The 21,045-nt window shown below is 38.9% G+C and overlaps 1 protein-coding gene across 1 annotated transcript; it reads left to right on the top strand.

Annotated features, from left to right (window-relative positions):
- Window positions 1–1,224: 1,224 nt before the first annotated feature.
- nrd1b (nardilysin b (N-arginine dibasic convertase)) lies at window positions 1,225–17,646 on the top strand. The gene is made up of 31 exons (XM_066647321.1): window positions 1,225–1,461; window positions 2,508–2,723; window positions 2,831–3,068; window positions 4,054–4,135; window positions 5,335–5,488; window positions 5,985–6,058; window positions 6,145–6,240; window positions 6,921–7,043; window positions 7,221–7,278; window positions 7,363–7,436; window positions 8,598–8,667; window positions 9,707–9,784; window positions 9,871–9,991; window positions 10,118–10,176; window positions 10,281–10,335; window positions 10,423–10,527; window positions 10,684–10,807; window positions 11,262–11,348; window positions 11,434–11,553; window positions 11,917–11,968; window positions 12,102–12,252; window positions 12,967–13,094; window positions 13,309–13,471; window positions 13,625–13,656; window positions 13,893–14,031; window positions 14,491–14,538; window positions 14,632–14,684; window positions 14,794–14,877; window positions 15,485–15,692; window positions 15,887–15,976; window positions 16,805–17,646. The coding sequence occupies exons 2-31, from the start codon at window positions 2,533–2,535 to the stop codon at window positions 17,033–17,035; spliced, it is 3,288 nt and encodes a 1,095-aa protein (XP_066503418.1). The 5' UTR covers window positions 1,225–1,461; window positions 2,508–2,532; the 3' UTR covers window positions 17,036–17,646.
- The last annotated feature ends 3,399 nt before the right edge of the window (window positions 17,647–21,045 follow it).

Below are 21,045 nucleotides of genomic sequence, written 5' to 3' on the forward strand. Positions count from 1 at the left end.
AGCTCCAGGGACTTGGAGGTTGTGGGTTCAAGTCCTGCTCCAGGTGACTGTCTGTGAGGAGTTTGGTGTGTTCTCCCCGTGTCTGCGTGGGTTTCCTCCGGGTGCTCCTGTTTCCTCCCACAGTCCAAAAACATACGTTAGTCAGTGGATTGGTGACTCAAAAGTGTCCGTAGGTGTGAGTGTATGTGTTGCCCTGTTTTATGCTTGTTTTGAAGGGTCATAATACATTGAAACTACATTAACTTAAGATATATAATGGATCATAGTTGTTAAAGGAGAAAACATTTGTGGGTTTCATCAGTCACTTGTGTAGCTATCTTGCCTGTGATTCACAAGGCATTCTGGGAATTGTCTCATAACACTGTTTGGGGTGTGCCTCTGAAACCTACTCTGAATGCTTAATTGGATTTCCCCCTTGGTACTACTGTGAAAGTGTTAAGACTGCACTAAATTTATTTTAAGTTTATTTTGATATTCATCTTTTCTGTGCTAATAACATTTGTGAGGACCAGTCAGTAAATGTTTATTCAATTGCACCTAAGAGTGAATGAGGACACAACTTTATTTTGAATAAACTTAATAAAACAACCTTTTTTTTATTCAGAATTTCAATAGTATTTCAGCTGCATAATATTCATAGTGGGATAGCATTCATTCACCACTCCATATCAGGGTCCCATTGGGTTCGGAGCCTACCTGTAATCACAGGTGCACCTAAATATCACTGATGCCCAAATTTTGGATTTTACTATTGGATGTAATGCTGCTGATTTTACTGTTGTATAATGCAGATAAAATTATACTGTAATTTAACCTGGAAAAAATTAGGTAGTTATGGTATTACATTAAAAATCCTTAAATTGTGGGAAAATTAATACGAATACGCTACTGCATTACATTTAAAACCCTAGTGCACGATTACTGACACATTCCATCACCATAATCCAGCAGAGTGTTGTAGTTGAAACATTGAAAATATATATTTCTCCGCTTCTTATGAATAAACAGAATTCTATATTTTCTGCCTTAGCCTCCGTCAACACAGGCAGTATCATATGTGTTTACCTGAACTCAGTTACTTAACGATAGAGACACGGCGACTGGTTTGGTTAGAAAGAAAAATGATTGAGGTTTAGCGCATGCGCAGTCCAAATCGAGCAGGGAACGCTTAGCGTTAGGAGAATGCTCTTCTTTCTTGGCTTTCTAATTTAATATTTAATTGATTTTAATGTATTTTTTTCACCTATATCTTCCGCCTATACACATATTGTAATTAAAGAGTCTATAAGACATTTCAAAATCTTAAAGCCATATTAAAATATCACTTGTCAAGGCTGAAAACAGGAAACGTTCACGTGCGCTAAACCAATCAGATGCTCGCTTGCTGTTGTTTGCGTATCTCTCCACCAATCACGTCGTCCTGTACTAGACCCCCTCATCTACCGGCGTAAGCGCATCACGGTATGTACTTTAATCAAGAGTACATGTTTTTGACCGTAAACTTTGATAAATCTCTTTGTTTACCAACATTGACTCGTGCGTATTTAAATTTACATTCAGTGATATTACAGTCTTGATAATTTGTACTGATTTAATTTGGCTTCAAGAGGACGAATTGTTCGTTCCACCTTAAATGTTGCAGACATTATAGCGCCTCTTGTGTGAATGCTGCCCTGCTTAAGGTGGGATGGATAAGTCCTATAACTGGCTGGTGATTTTTAAAGCCAAAGTCAGCTTAGTAAACATTTTGAGTGTTCGAAACATTTGTGTTGAAAAAAAAATTTTTACCCTAGACGAAGATTTTAGAGCTCTAAAATATTCCATCATTACAGAGTAATAATATAGCCATTATAAAACAGACAAGATTAATTAACCATGTATACAAGGTTTGCCGCATCCTTCTGTTGTCTGGATTCTACATAAAACTTTTCTGCTATCAATTTTATAGAATCCATAACGGCTGAGTCACTATCATATGTTTGAACATAAATATAACTAAATAATTTGTGTCACCTGCTGTAGAGAGAGTTTGATTGCCTAATGTGTAAACAAGTAGGCTATTTGTAGAAAGTTCAATAAAATAAATAAATAAATAAATAAAATGCACGCAAAAAATTGAAATTGTGAAGTTATTGTTACTAAAAAAATGAAGTATATATTTATAAAGATTAAAACCTACCTATGCTCATTATTTATAATTGACAAACCTCAAATATTGCAGAATCTGTGGAAACCCAAGGCAAACTGTGAGCTGTACAATGAATAATTCATGAATTAACCTTTTAAAATGTCTAACAAATATGTAACATTGTCCTATATTTAATTTTTTTCAGCACATATTTACAAATACATATATAATTCTTATTTGTGGTTCCAGAGTAATTACAGATGGCTTATCTTGTTTCTTTTAATGTACAGATATTTAAATATTGAGAATTATGCGATACTAATGCAAACTGTTATCTTTTTGTCCTCTTTAATGGTTGTTTTTAATTCTGCAATTTCAGTGTTGACATTTGTGAAACTCCAGACATGCCTCAGAAAAATAAGTCTAAATCTTCCAGTGGAACTGTACAAGCAGCTGGACCTGACAGTGGTGAGCCCCTACCTGTGACTGAACCAAAGGTTTCACAGGCCTCTGAAGACCAGAGAGTTGAGGGAATAGAGACGAAGCTTGAAGATTTACACATAATCAAATCACCAAGTGACCCAAAAAAATATAGGTAAGATGCTTTTCATCAGGCAGTTTTCTGTGTAAAAAAGGCATTTGGGTTACCTGGCATATACATTTTCTGCTTGATTTACCCACATTCATTTAACTTTCTTTTAGGTACATTGAGCTGAACAATGGCTTGAGGGCACTGCTCATCTCAGACCTGACCCAGACTCATTGTGCAGATAACTCTGAGAAAGATGATGGTGATGATGAAGACGGTGATAACGACTCTGAGGAAGGAGAAACTGACACAGAGGAAGATGTAAACAACAGTGAGCAGGATGCAGATAGTCAGGACTCAGATGGGAGCTGTGAAATGAAGAAGAAAAAGAAAGGAAGATCAGAGAAGCAGGTGATAATACTGGATATAACTTTATTTGTTTTGTATTATACTGGGATTACCTGCCCTGGCCCAGTAGATTCTGTGGAGAGCAGAATCAAATCTTTTCAAGACTTTCACTGCAATGATCAGTCAATGTGACAGTTATTTTAAATAAAATCATTCCAAGATTATTGTCTTCACTATTACTATGCAGATCCAAAATACCAATTTCCTAAATTTTTTGATCTGATAATTCATCATGAGAAAATGAGAAATGAGAATTTTTATGTCTTGTTAACCTGATTTATGGGGTGCTTGACTGTACCACTAACATGGCTGTCCTCACAAACATAGGCTTTTTTGTTTTCTTGTACACATTGTTCTGGATGAAATATTCAATCACTTATAAAAGTTAAATTCTGTTTTCTTGTGATTAAATCGTATATAGTGTATATGATTAAAAAATAAAAGTAACAACACTGTGAGCTGATGTGTGACCAAAGACACATTCCGTGTATGTGCAAATATATGAGAAAAATATATAAATATTTTTGCAGGATATCAAATAGAAAAAAACAGAAGAAAAGAAAATAGGCAAACTGAAAGTGCTTGTTTGAGACTCATTTATGCACCCACACCTGTGTGTAACTGAGTCTTAAGCAAGCAGTCTGTTTATTTTCTGTTCCTGTATATTCTGATTTTCACTTTTATATTTTGAGCAAAAAAAAAATTCAGTAAAACAGTTTTTCCCTGAAAAAAAGACATTTTTGTGAAGTCACCTGAATAAAGAACATCATTAAAATGTAAAAATTGTTGAAGTTATAGTCCATATATTATATTGTTGAAGAAATATAGTAAATATTTGTCCGTACATTGGTTATTTCATAAATTTAGGCTCGTTTCCAACTCTGGTGTAAACTCTGAAGGACAAAATCACCTTTGGTACACATAGTGTAAACTTGGAAATTAATTGATAAATCAGTGTTAATTATACTATGGGCTTTCTCATCCTTAGTCAGCTGCTGCTCTTTGTATCTGCGTGGGAAGCTTCAGTGATCCTGAGGATCTGCCTGGTCTGGCTCACTTTCTTGAGCACAGTAAGTAGGCATTATTTCTTTAGCAGAATATAAGCACTGCCTTATCTTCAAAGTTACCTATTATTTTCACTTCTTCTCTTGCTATTCTTAATTCATGCTTCTACACTGCCATATGTAATGGCAGATTTCAGAAAAATGACCAAAATATAAAAATCTGTATAGGAATTGAAAATTTGCTCATTTGATCTTTGTTTTTCCACTGTAAACAGTGGGAAACCTTTATTCAAAAGCTCCTGTAAGCCAGCTTAGTTGGCATTGTTTTTCCTTGCCATGCTAAGTATACAATCTTATTGACTGGAAAATTCAGGTTGGAGAGTATTTCACAAAGCAGAATTTCTTAGTTAAACAGATTTCTTAAGCTCAAAGTTTAACATTTTTAACTGTCCTCCTATTGGCTGAAGCTGTATTTATAAAGAAACTTGCTTAGCTAAACATCTATGGTTTATTTCACTGTGTGGGCTTCCTCATAAATGATTTTATATTTAATTCTGTTTTTCCACTCCTTATTGCCTTATAAAATGATATCTGACTTCAGTATGAAATCAGGATCTCTTCAGCACTGCGGCATATCTCACTCAGATGTTGTCTGTGTGTATTACATGTGACAGTGGGGTGCTTTAGAAATACGTCAGGCATCAGGTCTCCCATTAGAAGCTGTAAATTTCTGCATTAGTTCTTAGCTGCATTTTTAAAATGAAGCCACACCACATCTTCAAAGTATGTTCCAGTCAGAAGCAGAAGTCTACATTCAAACATATTTTGAAGATGCTTCTGTTAATCTTACTTTTTGAAATTTGTTTAGTCAATTTGTTAGTTTATTAAAATTTATAATGATAGTTTGCTATGTCAGCCTTGACAATCAATAGATTGTGCTATAAACATAGCTCTACACATAGCTTGTTCACAGTTAAGTTTTTCAATATATAGTATTTTAGTATTTTGGTTCTCTATTCGGGTAAAAGTTGTCTTTTATGCTGGTATGCTCTATCTCTCAGATTCAGATTCAAACAAAGCGTTGCCAAAAAAAATAAAGAACATAAAATAACAACAAAGTACAAAGTAAAAATAAAAGCAGCAAATAATTACCAAATAGGTGACAACAGTGAATAAAAATAATTAAAATAGAGGTTTTGGCAATCTCTCTCTCTCTCTCTCTCTCTCTCTCTCTCACTCATTCACTCACTGTTCCTCTCTCTCAGTGGTGTTTATGGGGAGTGAGAAGTACCCAGCTGAGAATGGATTTGATGCTTTTCTGAAGAATCACGGGGGCAGTGACAATGCTTCCACAGACTGTGAGAGGACCATTTTCCAGTTTGATGTCCAAAGGAAGTATTTCAGAGAGGCACTGGATAGGTAAGACATATAGTCGTCTTGTCATGTTCCGGTAATATTTTGCCACAACAGGTAGTGACGCTGCACACAGCTCCAAGGTCCAGGTGACTTGTGTCTGTGTGGATTTCATCCAGGTGCTCTAGTTTTCTCCCAAAGAGGTGCAATTCTCAAACCAGTGGGATTTGGTGAGGATCAGAGGTGGGACATGTGCATTCATCAGCCGTTACAGAAAATAGAGTTGACGCTGGGCAATCTTGATTATGGTGCTGAGAGACCTGGTGAGAATTATGGTGTTTAGGGTCCTGGTGATCTTCTCGAAAAAGTGAACACCAAGGAATTTGGCACTCTTGATGATCTCTGCATTGGAGCTATCGATATTCCATAAAGAGTGATCATACCTTGTTATTCTTAAGTCTAATTTTTTTTTATGAATATTCTTTGCTACTTTTTGTTGTTAACAATGACTTATATGAACAAAAAACATTTATGGAGCGGAACTTGCTTTATCGGTCCACAGGTGGGCGCAGTTCTTTATCTGTCCTCTGATGATAGAGGATGCTATTGAAAGGGAGGTGGAGGCAGTTGATAGTGGTTAGTATATCACCAACTTCTAAAAATGCCATAATGCATATTGTGTATATATATATATGTGAATGAATGTTTCCTTTGTTGTACAGAATATCAGTTGGCCAGGCCATCAGACTCCCATCGCAAAGAAATGCTTTTTGGAAGCCTGGCAAAACCCAACCACCCAATGAGCAAATTCTGCTGGGGTAAGATCAAACTTATTTAAAAATGTTGTCAATAGGATCATAGTTTTTGTTATAGGTAAACTTAAATTAGAGTATTTTTATGTAGCTGTCATATGATATTATTTAATCTTATTACATTTGGTTTTTGGCAAGAACTTATAAGTACGTTTTAGGTGAATTAGCACATTAATTTGCAGGATCTGAAGCTCTTACCAACCCACAAACCAACTAGTCAGTTTTATGTGATCTGTCAAGAAACACAGGATAAACCCTCCTTCTCTAAGACTCTCCAATCACATCTCTGGACCCATGCTTATGTGAGAGTACAAAGACAAGGTTTAATGGAGTACAACACACCCAACAAGCAAAGACAAATATGTGTACTGATTAAAAATGGCTGTTTAGATAGCTTAAGCTTGAAAGAGTTTTATTCAAATTTTCAACTGCAGATTTTAAAGTGCTGGAAAAACACCTAAATTAAGTAAGTTGTTAAATATCTTGAGTATGTTTGATGCTGTGGAATGAATTACATCCTTTAAAAAAATTGTCAGAGTCTCAAGGCTGCAGGTGGATGATTTAAGATGATTCATTCTATCATATTAAAATTGGTTAATGAGTCTAAACTGAGACATTTTGAACAATCATTTAATATGTAGTTCAGGAGATAGAAATAACAGAAATCATTCTTTGAAATTCATTAGGTAATGCCCAAACTCTGAAGCATGAACCAAAGGAGAAGAAGATAAACACTTATGAGCGTCTACGGGAATTCTGGAAGAGATACTACTCTGCACATTACATGACCCTCACTGTTCAGTCCAGAGGTAACGTATTCCACAGAGAAACAAACTAAAAATATATTTTTTTTTCATGTGCTCATACTTTGTGTGCTTTTTTTTTTGTATTAAGATAAATGAAATTAATGTGTTATGATCAGAAATGTTAAATTAAGGATACATGCTCTGGAATAATGCTGTGTCTTGTGTCCATTCTGTCTTCAGAGACACTGGACACATTAGAAGAATGGGTGAAAGAGATATTCATCAAAGTTCCCAACAAGTGAGTTTCCTGTGTTCCTGACTTATATTAGCTTCTGCTAGTTTGATGCTCAGTTAAGACTATGTGCCCATTTTCCTTCCTCAGTGGTCAGCCTCGTCCCGATTTCTCCAATCTTCAGTACCCATTTGATACTCCGAATTTCAACAAGCTTTACAGAGGTATGGCCAATTCTTCTGCAACGATTTTGCATTTACCTTGGATGTTGTATCATCTTATAAAGCCTGCTTACATATCTCTGCGACAAACAGATTTTTAGGGCAGTTTCTGGTTTTATAACTAGTCTTTGGCATTTGGTTGTAAAGCAACGCTTAAATAATTGTTTTTCTATTACCACTGCAATGAAGAATTGGGTGACCATATCAAAATTTGTGCATTTCAGTTTAGACCAATTAGGCTTACATCTTAATTATGTAGTTATGCAGAAATTCTGTAAAATCAGTGGATATTTTTTATTAATGCTGTACTTTTACACACTGATGCCCAAAAGTTTTGTTAATACTTCTTCATACTACATTTCCTCTGAAGTAACAAGTATCAGTACGTTACAGAAACAGCTTCTACTCCTTTGATAAGGTTTTAGACTATATTTCTGTGAGGATTTTTTGACATTCACCCACAGGAATATTTGTGAGGTCAGCTTCCAATATGACAGATTCCACAACCGTTTTGTTTCATCTGTATCGAAAGGTGATGTGTCACTGCATAGAAGATACTTCTGTTGTTATACACCCCTATGCCATTGGCCTTTGTACCCATTTATTACATGCTGGGCAGTGAGCATAGTTAATTAAAGGACATGTGAAGCTGTTCCCAATCACCTCAGTTTCTTTCATGTTCTTTTAATGAGATTTAACAAGCTGTGTCTACAAACGTTTGTAATAGGTTGTTCATTATTTCACTGAATATTAGTAAGTCCTTTGATTTCATTCATTCCAACTGGACCCGTTAAATCTATTAATTTGTGTAATTTATGAAGTTTAGAATGGAACAATTCCTCCAGGTTTTATAAAAATCACAGTTAGGCTTGTCTATTTGTTCTTCCAAAGTCCCTAATTGTTTCTTGAACGTTTCAATATTGAATGCCTTCCGTCTGCAGTAATTCCAATGCCAAGGTTTCTGCTTTGTTCTTCCCAAGTCCTGTCTTTTATTCCTTCTGTTTCCAATCAATTCACTGCCAACGTTGCCATTTTGTTCTTTCAAAGACCTTGATTGTTTCATTTAAGTCTTTAATACCTTTATCCCTTGAACTATTCCTTCTGAGCACATTTCTTGTGTGCTGTTTTGGGACCAGTGCACTGATGCTGTGATTGCTTTTCCAGTGGTTCCTGTGAGAAAAATCCATGCTCTCACCATCAGCTGGGCTTTACCTCCTCAGGGCAAGAATTACAGGTTAGTGAGTGGATGAACTGTGTTTGTGTGCTCTAGGGATGTACAGGTTTAGAAACCAGACTGGAAAGTGTGTTCATATGCATTATTATTTATACATCTTAAATAAATGACAGTTATTTGCAGTTATATAAAACTATTGTTTTAATGTGTTTACATTGATTTGAACCCAGCATTTAAATATTTCGAATGTGATGCTCAATGTTTGGAGTTACTCTTTTCAATAATATAAAATAAAATTGTTCTAGATGTAAAACCATTCTAAGTTTTAATTAGTATAACGATGTGCCAAGGGCCACATGGTAGTGCAGCAGGTAGTGTCCCAGTCACACAGCTCCAGGATTCTGGGGTTGTGGATTCAAGCCTGGCTCCAGGTGACTGCGTGAGGAGTTTGGTGTGTTCTCCCCATGTCTGCCTGGGTGTCCTCTGGGTGCTCCAGTGCTCCCACTATCCAAAAACACACTTTGGTAGATGGATTGGTGACTCAAAAGTGTCCGTTGGAGTGAGTGTGTGAGTGAATGTGTGAGTGTGTGTCGCCCGGTGAAGGACTGGTGCCCCCTCCAGGGTGTGTTCCTGCCTTGCGCCCAGTGATTCCGGGTAAACTCATGACCCACTGCGACCCTGAACTGAATAAGCTGTTACAGACAATGAATGAATGAATGAACAGTGTACCCAGAATTATGAACAGAGCTGCAGATGATTCCATACTTACTATGAAAATGTAAAACATAAGAAGCTAAATCGTAGTTCTTGAAATATATAAAACGTCTTAAAATGCCCTACAGAGATGACCTTATAATGTTGCAATCTTCATGAATAATCGTTTATTTTACTCATTGAATAAAATGTTATCACTTTAGCTGTAAAAAAAAAGTTTGAGTTAACCTGTTTGCTAACAGTCCAAGTGGGTTATTTTTGTTTATGCCTGGTCTTTGAATTATAAAATTGGTCCGTTTGTGTTTCTTCTGCAGACAACCACTTCTAATACAAATCTTCACCTTCTAAAATAATGACTTGTCTGTGTTTCTTTTTGTTGATACAGAGTGAAGCCTTTGCACTACATATCCTGGCTGATTGGTCATGAGGGTGCTGGCAGTATACTCTCCATGCTTAGGAAGAAGTAAGTTTAGACACAATGCTGTATTTTAAGTTTATTCCATAAGCACAACAGCTGTATTTAGGTCTTTGATGTTAATCTGTGTGCAGGTGTTGGGCACTGGCTCTGTTTGGAGGGAACAGTGAGACAGGTTTTGACCAAAATACCACTTACTCCATATTCAGCATTTCCATCACCCTAACAGATGAGGGTTACCAGAACTTTTTACAGGTCAGAATTACTTCTCATTGAAAATTAGAGAGTAGTGAAAAGAAGTCATCTCAGTTTCCATCAGCATCTCTAGCTTTAGCCACCTTGACAGTGGGGACAATAATTTTGGGTGTTTTTATTATCTAGGTAGTTCACTTGGTATTTCAGTACCTGAAGATGCTTCAGAAACTGGGACCCCAGCAGAGGTTTGGCCCATTCGTATAACATTGTTCAAGCATGATTTATTATGATGATATCTTTATTACCATACATGTCATACAACAAGATCCTGACACTGTGTATTTATTAGGATTTATGAAGAAATTCAGAAGATTGAGGCCAATGAGTTTCACTACCAAGAACAGGTAATTTTACTTCTTTCACTTTAAAATGATAATGAACATAAATAATTAGAGATTTTTTGTGATTTTTTGTGATGTTTTCCACAATAGACAGATCCGATTGAGTTTGTGGAGAATATCTGTGAGAACATGCAGCTTTTCCCCAAAGAGCACTTCTTGTGTGGAGATCAGCTTATGTTTGAATACAATCAAGAGGTATGCTCATAGCTTTAATATTGTTCATCACTATTTGGAAATGTTATTCAGATGAATTTAAAAACACAATTGGGAGCTATACTCATTAAACCATCAAGACATTTTGGGGTGTGTGTGTATGTTAAAGTATGTATGTATTTATGTATGTGTGTAAAGGTGATTTCCCAAGCTTTATCACTGCTGACGCCTCAGAGAGCTAATCTGCTGCTGCTGTCCCCAGAGCATGAAGGCCACTGCTGCCTGAAGGAAAAATGGTTTGGCACACAGTACAGCATGGAAGGTGAGAGTCATTTTGTTGCTAGTAACAATATTTTACAGTATAAACATTAAAGCCATAGTATTTCATTGGTGATTAATGCTTAGAATTTGAATGAAACTGGCAGTTTGCTCAATAAATTACTAATTTAAATAATTACATAAATAATATTTTCTGCTAATGCAGTGACAACATTCAACTCCATTTGAATGACTCTCATAATAATTGTTGTTAATATACATAATAAGAAAAACACTGGTTTAGGTAGTAGATTTGTTAACTGCAACTTAACTGTGAGGTAAAGTCTGAATTTGGAGAAGGAAATCTACTTCTAGTTTTTAGTACCTTAGCCCCTTTCCATGCCCAATCCTCTACACTGACATAGTACTTCCCAAATAGCTTTGAATACCAGGAATGGAAGACAGCAATTAAGAAGTGAATTGTGAAATATCAATTACACTGATCTTTGTCATTACAGATATTCCTCAGGAGTGGAGTAATGTGTGGGCTGGAGATTTCCCTCTTAATACTGATCTTCATCTCCCAACAGAGAACAAGTTCATAGGTTTGCTCTGCTGCTTTATTTATTGGTTATTGACTGTCACTTTTGTGTTGCTCAAATTCTTTCCATCTTTTGTGTGCCTCTGTAGCCACAGATTTCACCCTGAAAATGTCAGACTGCCCTGAAACAGAGTTTCCTGTCAAAATTTTTGATGAAAGCAATGGTCGACTGTGGTTCAAAAAGGACACCAAGTTCAAAATACCAAAAGGTGTGTGTGTGTGAGAGAGAGAGTGAGAGTGAGCCAAATAGCAAAAGATTGTTTCTGAACCTTTAGGGAGTCTGAATTACATTCAGGTTGACAGTCCACACCCTGCCCAGCCAGTAGTTAATGACTCATTTATTTTAAGAAAAATGTTTAAAAACCTTCAAAAACTTTTCTCTTTTTGACAATGTCATTATTCCCACACACAAATATACTAAATACACTTGTGGGTCACTAAGCGACTGCTTGTACCTGCAATAAACATAAATGGCCATGGAAAAGAGATAAAAGAAACATGTTCAGAAACCTCTAAATATAATTTTTCAGTTAATGTTATGTTTTTAATCATCTCTTTATTACTTCTTACAGCATATATCCGTTTCAACTTGCTGACACCTCTTATACAGGAATCTCCTGAAAAGTGAGAGATAGATTACTTCTATTTAGTGATAATACATACCTCAATCTATGAAACCCTGTTGCTCTAATCAGTACACATTTTTAACCATTTGTTGTTGTTTTTTTTATTTCTGGTGCTGTGTTGCTTCAAAAAGCCTAGTACTGTTTGACATCTTTGTGAACATCCTGGCCCATAACCTGGCGGAGCCAGCTTACGATGCAGATGTGGCCCAGTTGGAGTACAAGCTGGTCCCTGGAGATCATGGCCTAGTCATACGGCTAAAAGGCTTCAACCACAAACTGCCTGTGGGTATAAAAGCTTTTTTGCTCTTTTTGTAGTTATGTTGCTGACATGGTTGCTTATTGAAGATTGAGCAATATGGCAAAAAAAAATATTTAGGACATTTTCTTAATACACAAAATGCATAAGTAGGCCTAAATGATCAATTATTTTTATCATAAAACATGTTGTTTTTAAAAGTTTTAAGTTGAGAAGTTCACTATCAAAGAGCTTGTGAACGATCTGTAGTGGTTAGACCAATCAGATGCAACCCAACACTGATATGCTGTGACATCATAAATAACGGAAAACAAAATAATAGGATTGGACCTTAAATTTGTAGGGGGAAAAAATTGCAAGTTAATCACAGTTACAGTATCTAATTTCAGTATCGTAGTGAGATATTTCCCTGTTGGAAAAGGGATGTTGGAACAAACAAAAATAAATAGATCAGAGCCATTTACATCTATCATACATTCATGACTACCAAAAATATCTTTCCACAGTTCTGTTGTTTCTAATAGCTTTATTTGGTTTAAGTGATAGCTTTTAAGTAACAATTACATAAACGTACATATGTACATTTATGTATTAAGTCTTAATTACCAGAAAATTAAATTTGGCTGTCAATCTATTAAATTCCAATTTGGCTCTTCAAATGAACGTTGGACATTTACATAGCATGTTTTTCTATACCCTGTTATTAAATGTTTTTTTTTTTTTTTACTTTATTTCCTCAGTTACTGCTTGACTTGATTGTGAACTACCTGGCAGACTTCACTGCGGCGCCTGATGTGTTCAGCATGTTTGCTGAGCAGCTGAAGAAAACTTATTTCAATATCCTTATTAAGCCAGAGAGACTGGGAAAGTATGTGTGCTTTAGGGACCAGTATAACCACTGATGTTTATTTGTCTGTTTAATTTAGAGCACAGTAAAACAACCTTTACTTTTTTATATATAGATTACACATTTAAATAGCCAGGATTTGTTTAAGCAGCTATATCTGATCTCTTGATGTAGGGTAGGGACTCCTGTTTAGGTTATGTAGAGTTCTGATTGATCATTGCTTCTTTTGTCACAGAGATGTTCGTCTGCAGATTTTGGAGCATTGCCGCTGGTCAATCATCCAGAAGTACCAGGCCATCATGAAAAACCTCACTGTCACTGATCTCATGCAATTTGTTGCCAAATTCAAGGCTAAGATGTATGTGGAAGGGCTAGTACAAGGGAACTTCACCAGTACTGTAAGTTTTTAGTAGCTATAATATGTTTAAAATGGGTTTTCTCTGTTGTCTTTGTTGATCTTACTCCCAATTACGTTTCATGCATATCAGTTCAGCAGTTATTTTTTATTAAAAAGCTGACTTTTTTTTCCTCTGGTACTTCTGTTCCAATAGGAATCCAAGGAGTTCCTGCAGTGTTTTGTTCAGTAAGTCTTTTAAGCCTGCTCTTTCTTTTTTGTCTAGGTAAAAATGTGTGCATTTTAATATTGATTCTGGATGCTCTGTACAGTTTAGAGTTTCTCCTTCTATGATGCAGTTCAATGTTATTGCAAAGCAAACACAGATACATTGAGAACAAATATAGACCATACAACACAATGCATACATAGGGCTGTTTTTGGAAGTTTTTTTCTGCTTACCAGCTTGTTTCTTCAAATGGTAGGAAGCTCAAGTTCCAGCCTCTCCAATCTGAGCCTACTGTTCTGTTCCGAGTGGTGGAACTCCCTCAGAAACATCACCTGTGTAAGGTCCAATCCCTTAACAAAAGTGATGCCAACTCCGAGGTCACCGTGTATTATCAGGTATTTGTCAGTTACTATCAATTTAAAAAAGTGGGCTAAATGAACACTGCATTGAACTGCATTGTAACTCATAGACTCAAACACTCACTGTAAATATCTGATTGTGGGCCTTGTAAAAATTGTCTGGAAACCACTTTGGCAATTTTATAACACAATTTAGCTTTTGGCACATCACAAGAATGAAGTTTCTTTGTTTTATGTAACAGTCTACCAGTGCCAAAGCGTAGACAATTATTAAAAAGGAATAAGGGGAACAAGATTCATGTTAATTTGCTTTGCCCAAAAATGTTACATTTATTTGTAAATGGTAATAAATATAGTACATAAAATAACACTAGTCAAGGATCACTTAAACATTATGCTTGTAAACATCTGTCCAATGCAACACAATATGACCTCTACACTTCCAGAACTTTTTTTTAATAAATGGATTTGAAAATGTTTTTTATTTCTCTTCAGTCAGGGCTCAAAAACCTCAGTGAGCACACACTGATGGAACTGCTAGTGGTAAGAGCTTGAGAAACACAGTTCATTCATATGTGCACTGGATATGTTTATATTATTAATGCTTTCATGCTGTTCTTGTTCTTTGTCTGCCAGATGCACATGGAAGAACCCTGCTTTGATTTTCTAAGGACCAAAGAAACTCTAGGGTCAGCTGAGATTAATTTATTCATTACAATGACTTCTCTAACTGTACATGTCCTTGAGTGGTTACTGCTGATGAAAGTGGATGGATGTTCTTTCTTTTCCATCCTACAGGTATCAGGTGTACCCCACCTGCAGAAACACCTCCGGTGTCCTTGGCTTCTCAGTTACTGTGGAGACTCAGGCAACCAAGTTCAGGCAAGTTCTTAATTCCCCTTTATAGAAGATGTTTTGCCTTCAGTCTTGCCTCTGCTACTTAATGTAATGCACACATTCATAAAACAGTAGCAGATGTATAGAAGTACGAGTTCAGGCCAGTGATTTTTGTACTAGAATATTAGGGTTTTAGAAAATGTCAAAATATTGCATATTTATCTGATCACAGTTTGCATGAGATTCAATATTTTAATTTTCACGTTTTGCATTAAATTCACCTTGTCGAATGCCAGTGTCACAATGACCAATGCCAAACTCAAAGGCTATAAAGGCCCCCAGCACTGGAAATGCTACTCCAGCAAAGATGTGTGGATGAACTGGTATCCTCTAAATCTTGGCAATATAGTTTAGTTTTTCTGTCATTTTGGCCATATTGAATAAATATAATTTGTTTATCAATTAATATTTTGCCAATTAATCATCAGACAAAAATAGTATTGCCTAACAATACCTGACAGTGGAATGTCTTTTTCTAATATTATCATATACAGATCATATAATGCAAACACAAAACTGCTGTATCTATGCCATATCTGTACCATATCTAAACTGTTTAAATAAGTAATTCATATTGTCCCATTTTTCACAGCACTGATTTTGTGGAGAATAAAATAGAAGAGTTCTTGGTCAATTTTGGAGAGAAGTTAACCAATCTGACAGATGAGGCTTTTCAAACACAAGTTACTGCTCTGATCAAGCTGAAGGAGTGTGAGGACACGCATCTAGGCGAGGAGGTTGACAGAAACTGGTTTGAGGTCGTAACTCAGCAGTATGTGTTTGACAGACTCAGTAAAGAGGTGAGGAAACAGGTTCACTGCGAATTGAGTAAATTGTTTATAGCCACTTATATAACACTTTTGAATTCTCCAAACAGTTATTTTGTACATATTTAGACACACACACAAATGCTGCATTCATTAAGACAAAATCAAAGTAAACATTCTCCATGTGAGTGAAGGCATGATTTTACACTGCATGTTCTTCCTGACAGATTGAAGCCCTGAAGCAGATGACCAAAGCAGAGCTGGTGTCCTGGTTCATGGAGCACAGAGGTCCAGAGAGCAGGAAACTCAGTGTACATGTATGTACAGTAGTAGCACATGTCTAAACGAAATATAAATAAAAATCCTTCCTCCCCCAGGAGTTTGTTCCAACTGCCAGTGCCGACATTTTTAAGACATTTTTTGGAACTTGTTTTCTTTCATAATTGTGTTTCTAACAAAAAATCTAATATACATTTATTTTCTCCTTCATTTGAAATTTAGTCAGTCATTCAAGACATTTGCTGTTTTAAGTTCACTTTAGTTTTTCAATGGAGCTGAGAAGCTAATGTATCTAAACATATATGGAAGCTGTTAGCTACTAGTTACAACTTTTTTGATACCTTATGCGTTCTAGACCACATATTGTCAAATTTATAGTATAAAAAATAGTGGTATTGAATGTAGTCCTACATTATTATATCCTTCAATTCCAACTACTATAATATGCTGCCCCTTTACCTAACTGTAATGTATCTCATTCAACCAGGGACAACCAGAACTGTGTAAGCTAGAGCAGGTGGAGCAGATTTTGTGTTTAGAATTAAGCTCAGCAGAGACACAGACACGTGATGTAATGTATTGTATAAGATGGACTAACGTACTTGTGCAAAATTAAAGTATCAAACTTCTGATATCAAATTTATTTTGGATGATTGATAGTTTTAAGAGGAAGGGGAAATTTAGATTTTTTTTTACTTTGAATTTAACTATAGCTCCGATCATTACACTGGGCATTTTTTAAACAATGTCTGTACTTTGGAGTCTTATCCAGACTCCAAAGTACATGTACATATCTTAGGAGCTGTTAAAATTTGTATGCTAATGTTTCTGCCTCTAATTCTGTCATGCTCTCTGACTCTGACCAGGTTGTTGGCTTTGGTAAAGAGGAGAAAGAGCAGCATGGACATGACCCAGCCTGTCTCGATCCAGCAGAGATAACCGACAATAACACAGCAAAGCCTTCTTCATATGGAGAAGTCTCTAAGCTCACCTTCCTACCACTCTCGGCATCCCTCACTGGAGCCACCATGATCACGGACATCCGTGCTTTCACTTCCTCCCTCACACTCCACCCTTTCCACAAAATCCTCAGCTAGATTAGGTCTTTATTTAGCATGATAAAAACACGCAGTTGGAAAAGAACTCAGGAATAAATGCTCTGACATTCTTAGTTGAAGAGCTACCTCACGTTCAAAGTGCTGTGCAAGGACTCTCTTTTGTCTGTAGTCCTATAAAGGATAAATATAATAAAAATGATGAATTTCTGTTAGAAAGATTATAGTATCAACATATCATAAAGTAGTTTGAGAAATGTGGCTAAATTATTATCTAAATTTAGTTTAGATAGGTCTTTGGTCTTTGGTTTCTCTAGTTAAGCAAAGGAAAATGCAGGTGTATAACTGAATGGGGAAACATTAATGCATCAGGTTATTACATTTCATATTATGTCAAAAATAACTGAATGTATGGAGGTCAATACCAATTCTATGAATGATTGTTGCTTATGTAGTATCTTTTAACCTTTGTTTTGTAGAGGAATTAAGTGTTCACATCATTTCTGTAGGTCACTTATGCTCAAACAAACATATGGCTCTTGTTCTCATGCAGGCACAGGTCAGCAGTGCAAGCCTTACCTCGAACTGCTGTGGTGGCATCTAGCATGTTTTAATCATCTGCATATTACATGTACATATTAAATAAATGTGTGACTGAGAATAGTATGTGACATTGGTGGTGTGTTATTGTAGTTAAAATTTATTTTTGCTACACTTTTGAACACTAGAAAAGAAAATGCATGTTTTTATCAATAGATTCATCCATCCATCCATCCATCCATTATCCACCGCTTATCCGGGTCCGGGTCGCGGGGGAAGCAGTTGGAGCAAAGAAACCCAGACCTCCCTCTCCCCAGCCACCGACTCTAGCTCCTCCGGGGGTATACCGAGGCGTTCCCAGGCCAGTCGAGACATATAGTCTCTCCAGCGTGTTCTTGGTCTGCCCCGGGGCCTCCTCCCCGTTGGACATGCCCGGAACACCTCTCCAGGAAGGCGTCCAGGAGGCATCCGAACCAGATGCCCGAACCACCTCAACTGGCTCCTCTCGACGTGGAGGAGCAGCGGCTCCACTCCGAGTCTCTCCCGGATGTCCGAGCTCCTAACCCTGTCTCTAAGGGAGAGTCCAGACATCCTGCGAAGAAAACTCATTTCAGCCACTTGTACCTGCGATCTCATTCTTTCGGTCACTACCCAAAGCTCGTGACCATAGGTGAGGGTTGGGACGTAGATTGAACGGTAAATCGAGAGCTTTGCTTTTTTGCTCAGCTCTCTGTTCACCACAACGGACCGGTACAGAGCCCGCATTACTGCTGACGCTGCACCGATCCGCCTGTCAGTCTCACGCTCCATCTTTCCCTCACTCGTGAACAAGACCCCGAGGTATTTAAACTCCTCCACTTGAGGCAGGATCTCACTTCCAACCTGGAGAGAGCACTCCACCCTTTTCCGGCTGAGTACCATGGACTCGGACTTGGAGGTGCTGATCCTCATCCATACCGCTTCACACTCGGCTGCAAACTGGTCCAGCAAGAGCTGGAGGTCCCGGCTCGATGAAGCCAACAAGACCACATCATCTGCAAAAAGCAGACATGGAATCCTGAGACCACCAAACCGGACACCCTCCGCCGGTGACAACGGGCAGCCCTGACGGAGTCCAACTGGCCTTACTGCCAGCCATACGAACCAGACTCCTGCTCTGTTTGTACAGGGACTGGATAGCTCGTAACAAAGAGCCCAGTACCCCATACTCCCTGAGCACCCCCCACAGAATACCCCGAGGGACACGGTCGAATGCCTTCTCCAGATCCACAAAACACATGTAGACTGGTTGAGCAAACTCCCATGCACCCTCCAGGATCCAGAGCCTTGGGGAACCCGGGGTGAACCTCATCCACCCCCGGGGCCCTACCGCCAAGGAGTTTCCCTACCACCTTGGCCACTTCAGCCCCATTGATAGACGAGCCCCCCCGGGGTCCCCAAGCTCTGCTTCCTCTGCGGAAGACGTGCTGGTGGGATTGAGAAGATCCTCGAAGTATTCCTTCCACCGTCTGGTGACGTCCCCAGTCGAGGTCAACAGTTCCCCACCCCCACCATATACAGTGTTGGTGGAAAACTGCTTTCCCCTCCTGAGTCGCCTGACGGTTTGCCAGAAACTTCTCGGAGCCGACTGAAAGTCGTTTTCCATGTTCTCACCGAGCTCCTCCCACACCCGAGTTTTTGCCTCAGCGACTGCCGAGGTCGCAAGGCGCTTGGCTCCTCGATACCTATCGGCTGCCTCCGGAGTCCCCTGTGCCAACCAGGCTCGATAGGACTCTTTCTTCAGCTTGACAGCCCCCCTCACCCAGGGTGTCCACCACCGAGTGCGGGGATTGCCACCCCGACAGGCACAGACAACCTTGCGGCCACAGCTCCGTTCAGCCGCCTCAACAATGGAGGTCCGGAACATGGCCCACTCGAACTCAATGTCACCAGCCTCCCCTGGGATGCAGTCGAAGCTCTGCCGGATGTGGGAGTTGAAGATCTTTCTGACAGGTTCCTCTGCCAAACGTTCCCAGCAAACCCTCAGCACACGTTTGGGCCTGCCAGGTCTGTCCGGCATCCTCCCCCGCCATCTGATCCAACTCACCACAAGGTGGTGATCAATTGACAGCTCAGCGCCTCTCTTCACCCGAGTGTCCAGAACATATGGCCGCAGGTCAGATGATACGACTATAAAGTCGATCATTGAAATGCGGTCTAGGGTGTCCTGATGCCAGGTGTACTTGTGGACACCCTTATGTTCGAACATGGTGTTCGTAATGGACAAACTGTGACGAGCACAGAAATCCAATAACTGAACACCACTCGGGTTCAGATCAGCGGGGCCGTTCCTCCCAATCACGCCCCTCCAGGTCTCACTGTCATTACCCACGTGAGCGTTGAAGTCCCCCAGCAGAACAATGGAGTCCCCAGAATGAGTGTTCTCCAGCACTCCCTCTAGGGTCCCCAAGAAGGCATGGTACTCTGAACTGCTGTTCGGTGCATAAGCACAAACAACAGTCAGAGCCCTTTTCCCCAACCCGAAGGTGCAGGGAAATTACCCTCTCGTCCACTGGGGTAAACCCCAACGTACAGGCGCTAAGCCGGGGGGCTATGAGTAAGCCCACACCCGCCTTACGCCTCACACCCTGGGCAACTCCAGAGTAAAAGAGCATCCAGCCCCTCTCAAGGAGATTGGTTCCAGAGCCCATACTGTGTGTCGAGGTGAGCTCAACTATATCTAGCCGGTACCTCTCAACCTCGCACACCAGCTCAGGCTCTTTTCCCACCAGAGAGGTTACGTTCCATGTTCCAAAAGCCAGTTTCAGTAACCGAGGATCAGAACGCCAGGGCCCCCGACCCCGACCGCCACCCGATCCACAATGCACCAGACCCGGATTACTACCTCTCCCACAGGTGGTGGGCCCATGGGAGAGTGGACCCATGTATCTCCTTCGGGCTAAGCCCGGCCGGACCCCATAGGTGAAAGTCCGGCCACCAGGCGCTCGCCAAGGAGCCCCTCCCCCAGGCCTGGCTCCAGGGTGAGGCCCCGGTAACCCTGCTCCGGGCAAGGGAGGCTGTGTCCAAGTTTTTCTCTTTTTCATCCATGTCTTTATGGATCACTCTTTGTCTGGCCCATCACCTAGGACCAATTTGCCTTGGGAGACCCTACCAGGGGCTATTGCCCCCGACAACATAGCTCCTAGGCTCACGCAGGCACACAAACCCCTCCACAACGTTAAGGTGGTGATCCAAGGAGGAGCAATAGATTCATAAAAGTCAAAATTTGTTTAAACAAACTTTGCCGTACACACAGCTGGTCTACTGGCCCAGGCATCAGTTAACCCTGAATTATTGAACTTGCATCAATAATTTAAAACCTGAATTTCCATTAATAATGTAAAGGTCTAACAGATTAGGTAGGAAATACAACCTTTTTTAAAGCAGAAAGGTTAAAGTGAATCTCTGAGATGAAATTAGTACTAATTTGAATTAAAGATTTAATTAATGTTTTTCATTCGAAAAGGCTACTT

Source organism: Hoplias malabaricus, chromosome 16, assembly GCF_029633855.1.
Source record: "Hoplias malabaricus isolate fHopMal1 chromosome 16, fHopMal1.hap1, whole genome shotgun sequence".
Taxonomy (NCBI): domain Eukaryota; kingdom Metazoa; phylum Chordata; class Actinopteri; order Characiformes; family Erythrinidae; genus Hoplias; species Hoplias malabaricus.

Bases quoted from the DNA above. Each gene is read 5' to 3' on its own strand.
- nrd1b (XM_066647321.1), top strand. From the start codon at position 2,533: ATGCCTCAGAAAAATAAGTCTAAATCTTCCAGTGGAACTGTACAAGCA. The intron at 7,437-8,597 runs GTATGGCCAATT...TTGCTTTTCCAG, and splicing joins TTTCAACAAGCTTTACAGAG to TGGTTCCTGTGAGAAAAATC. The intron at 14,685-14,793 runs GTCAGCTGAGAT...TCCATCCTACAG, and splicing joins AGGACCAAAGAAACTCTAGG to GTATCAGGTGTACCCCACCT.